General features: G+C 40.8%; 1 protein-coding gene across 1 annotated transcript in view; it reads left to right on the top strand.

The window, feature by feature from the left end:
- The window catches only part of LOC108754846 (neither inactivation nor afterpotential protein G-like), a 3,871-nt gene extending 1,591 nt beyond the window's left edge, over positions 1-2,280 (top strand). Inside the window, exons 3-9 of the mRNA XM_018497469.1 lie at positions 111-470; positions 673-843; positions 904-1,057; positions 1,179-1,300; positions 1,493-1,676; positions 1,822-2,044; positions 2,145-2,280. Coding sequence (XP_018352971.1) covers positions 111-470; positions 673-843; positions 904-1,057; positions 1,179-1,300; positions 1,493-1,676; positions 1,822-2,044; positions 2,145-2,280 — 1,350 coding nt within the window. The remainder of the gene's footprint in view (positions 1-110; positions 471-672; positions 844-903; positions 1,058-1,178; positions 1,301-1,492; positions 1,677-1,821; positions 2,045-2,144) is intronic.
- The last annotated feature ends 835 nt before the right edge of the window (positions 2,281-3,115 follow it).

Raw genomic sequence — 3,115 nt, 5'->3', positions numbered from 1 at the left:
AAATATCTTTTCTCGTGTAATGCATAAAATGCGAATATTCCAAAAATTCGCACTTCCGTTTGGAATCGCGTATTTTTAGCGTAGCAAATTCCTTCATTGGTCGTGTTTAGAGACAAAACTTTCCGAGGGGAAAAGGACTCGGAGGGAGCGGGCAGCTTAATTATCTCGTTCACTCCTTCGGGAGGCCTGAGGACTACAAGAGGTGGCCGAAGGGTTGGTCGCACGCTGACCTGCTTCCCTACTTTCAAAAAGTGTCCGATATTATGAACATCATCCCGATGCCGGAGGAAGAGTACCTAACGAAGGCCTTCGTCCTGGCCGAGGAATCGTTAAAGCTGGATAACATGTCCTTGCGGAAAGCGATGTACACTGCAAAAAAAGGATCGAGATGGAGTACTTATCACGCTTATTTGCGGAAGGCTTGGAATCGCAAGAATTTACATATCATGATGAATACACTCGTTGCCAAGGTCTCCTTGATCATTTTTATTTTATATATTATGCCGAAGAAAAAATTTTCGATAAATCTTTCCTTTCAAAAATATACTCCATTCTCTTTTTTTATATCAGAAAATTACAAATTATGATTGAAAATAATTATTTGTTTAACAGTTTTTTTATTTAATTATTTTATTTCTATAAATATATATATTTTCCGTTCGAACGTTATAGATACTTTTCAAGAATAACAAAGTCGATGGCATTAAAGTGACATATAAAAATGGCTCCGTCGGGAGAATCGGCGTGAGAAAGGAGATAATTCTTTGCGCGGGCACTATCAATACCCCGCAGTTACTTTTGATTTCCGGCATAGGACCTGTCAACGAATTGAAAAAGCATAAGGTGATAAATGAAATTGTCAAACTTTTCGATTTCAAGTAAAATAATAAATTCGACCTCTAGATACCCGTAGTGCAAGATCTTCCGGAGGTAGGCCGGAATTTGTTCGACCATCTAAACGTACCCGTTTACGTGAATCTGCGGGAACGGGTCAGTATCACGCTTGTGAAGCTGCAAACTATACCTGAGGTGTTCAATTATTTCGCCTTCGGAACCGGTAAATGCGACAACGCGCCAGTAACGAGGCTTGTCATTTACTTACGATGCCTGTAGACTCACTTTATACGGCCGACGTTGTAATCTTGCCATATACTTTTTTTCTCCATTGCATGTCAAAGGATGGTTGGCCACTAATGGCGTAATGGGATTGGGGCGTGCTAATAACAGTGGCCTCCTCCTCTTCGGAGTGGCGTCCACAGAGGAAAAATTGCTGAAGGCCATCTCAAATTTCGAGACTGAGGTGAATGAACCACCCACAGCAGCAATATATTTGGACTTTAACTAAAATAACATATCGTAGTCATTGCTTTGCGACAAACAACCGTATTTTGCGCGCGCGATTATAACGTTCTGTTCATAGCAATGATCATTTGCAATAATTTAATGATTATTATTATGTATCAATCAAGAAGAATTAATCATTGTTTATTAGACGTTCAGATCGCTATTTCCATCGTATAACGACAGTAGGCACGAGGGATTTATTTATCTAGTTACGTGTTTGCAACCGAAGAGTCGTGGAAGCATAACGTTGAGATCAAGTAACATTTACGATCCTCCCAAAATTAATCCTGCGTATCTTCAGGATCCCGACGACGTCATGTGCACCTATCGAGGTAAATATGATCATTCCACTTGCCACGATAAATTTTACTCTCATTAAGAAAATAAATTGCAGAAACCCATTTCTACTTCTTTAAGCATGAACTTATTTAAATTGACGATGATTAATTTTGATTATCGTTTCGATTATTCGCTAAGCTATAAACCTCGCCCTGGAGACTCTCAATACGAGACTCTTTCGCGAGTACGGCGCGAAAGTCCACGTCCCTGATTTCGAAGAGTGTCGTCATTTGCGACAGAACTATCGGGATGTCGATTATTCGGAGTGTGTCATAAGAATCGCAGGACTCACGAGCCATCATCCGTGCGGCACTTGCAGGATAAGTGCGGAGGATGATGCGGTTGTAGATGAGGAGTTAAGGTAAACGATAGATAGAGAATTTAAAGGATGTCTTAAAGGACGACATTTGAGATGAGAGTGAGTGGAGTAATTGTGATAAAATTATAATTACGTTCTCTAGGGTAAAAGGCGTGAGTGGATTGAGGATAATGGACGCCAGCGTAATGCCATCTCCAATTTCTGGCCCGCCAAATTCAGTTCTCGTCGCGATGGCTGAACGCGCGTCTGATGTAATTTTAGATCGCTTGTCCAAATAGTACTCGATTAATTTCATAACGTGTAATGTATTATTGTGAAAATAATAATGTTCGCAATTCACGCAACTCGTTTCCGATTACCTGCCGTTACGATTTGTCATTCGATTATACGATTTGAGGGAAAGGATATCAGGAAGCAATTAGGTCGCAAATGAAAAGAAATCCATGGTGCTCCAAGTTTTTTGTAATTTATAATTAATGGTAAAGTTTTCTTTTGTTTTACAGTAATCGAACAGTTATTAATAATCTAATTAAATTTCGATTAATTTTTATACAAACAAAAAGGGTGAGTTACACTCAACGGCATAGCCGCGAAACCCTGCCATCTCGCTCGCGCTCTCGGAGTGTAAAGAAAAAAACGAAATCTGTACTTGTTTTTTTACATGCTCTCTTCTACTCGAAGGGTTTCTTTTAACTCCACTTCTCCCATCCGGGAGAATCGTTTTGCGATGGCAGAGTTTCGGCATTCTTCCTATTCCACTTCCGCGTTTTGCCTCTTTCCTCTCTTTCGCGCATATATCCGCAAACACACACGCACACATGCACTCTTTCCCTCTTGCGTTTCTCTTTCGTCGGTTCTCCATTTTCTCGAATGCGAATCCGTATTTGTTTCTTTCCGCATCCGATCTCTTCCTCGCAGATAGACATTTACACACACACTCACACGCACGCGTACCTGTGTCGCCTCTTATAAATAAAATAGTTCGATAATAACCCGCGAAGTATTTCGTATTTTCGAAAACGTAACTATGCCCATGCGCACCTCGCTCGTGCCGCAGATAAACGAGCCCGATATTTCGGCGCCTCGCATCTATCTCTTCTCTCTCCCTTCTAC

This window comes from Trachymyrmex septentrionalis, unplaced genomic scaffold, assembly GCF_001594115.1.
Source record: "Trachymyrmex septentrionalis isolate Tsep2-gDNA-1 unplaced genomic scaffold, Tsep1.0 scaffold81, whole genome shotgun sequence".
Classification (NCBI taxonomy): Eukaryota; Metazoa; Arthropoda; class Insecta; order Hymenoptera; family Formicidae; genus Trachymyrmex; species Trachymyrmex septentrionalis.
This window is presented reverse-complemented; position numbering and strand designations above follow the sequence as displayed.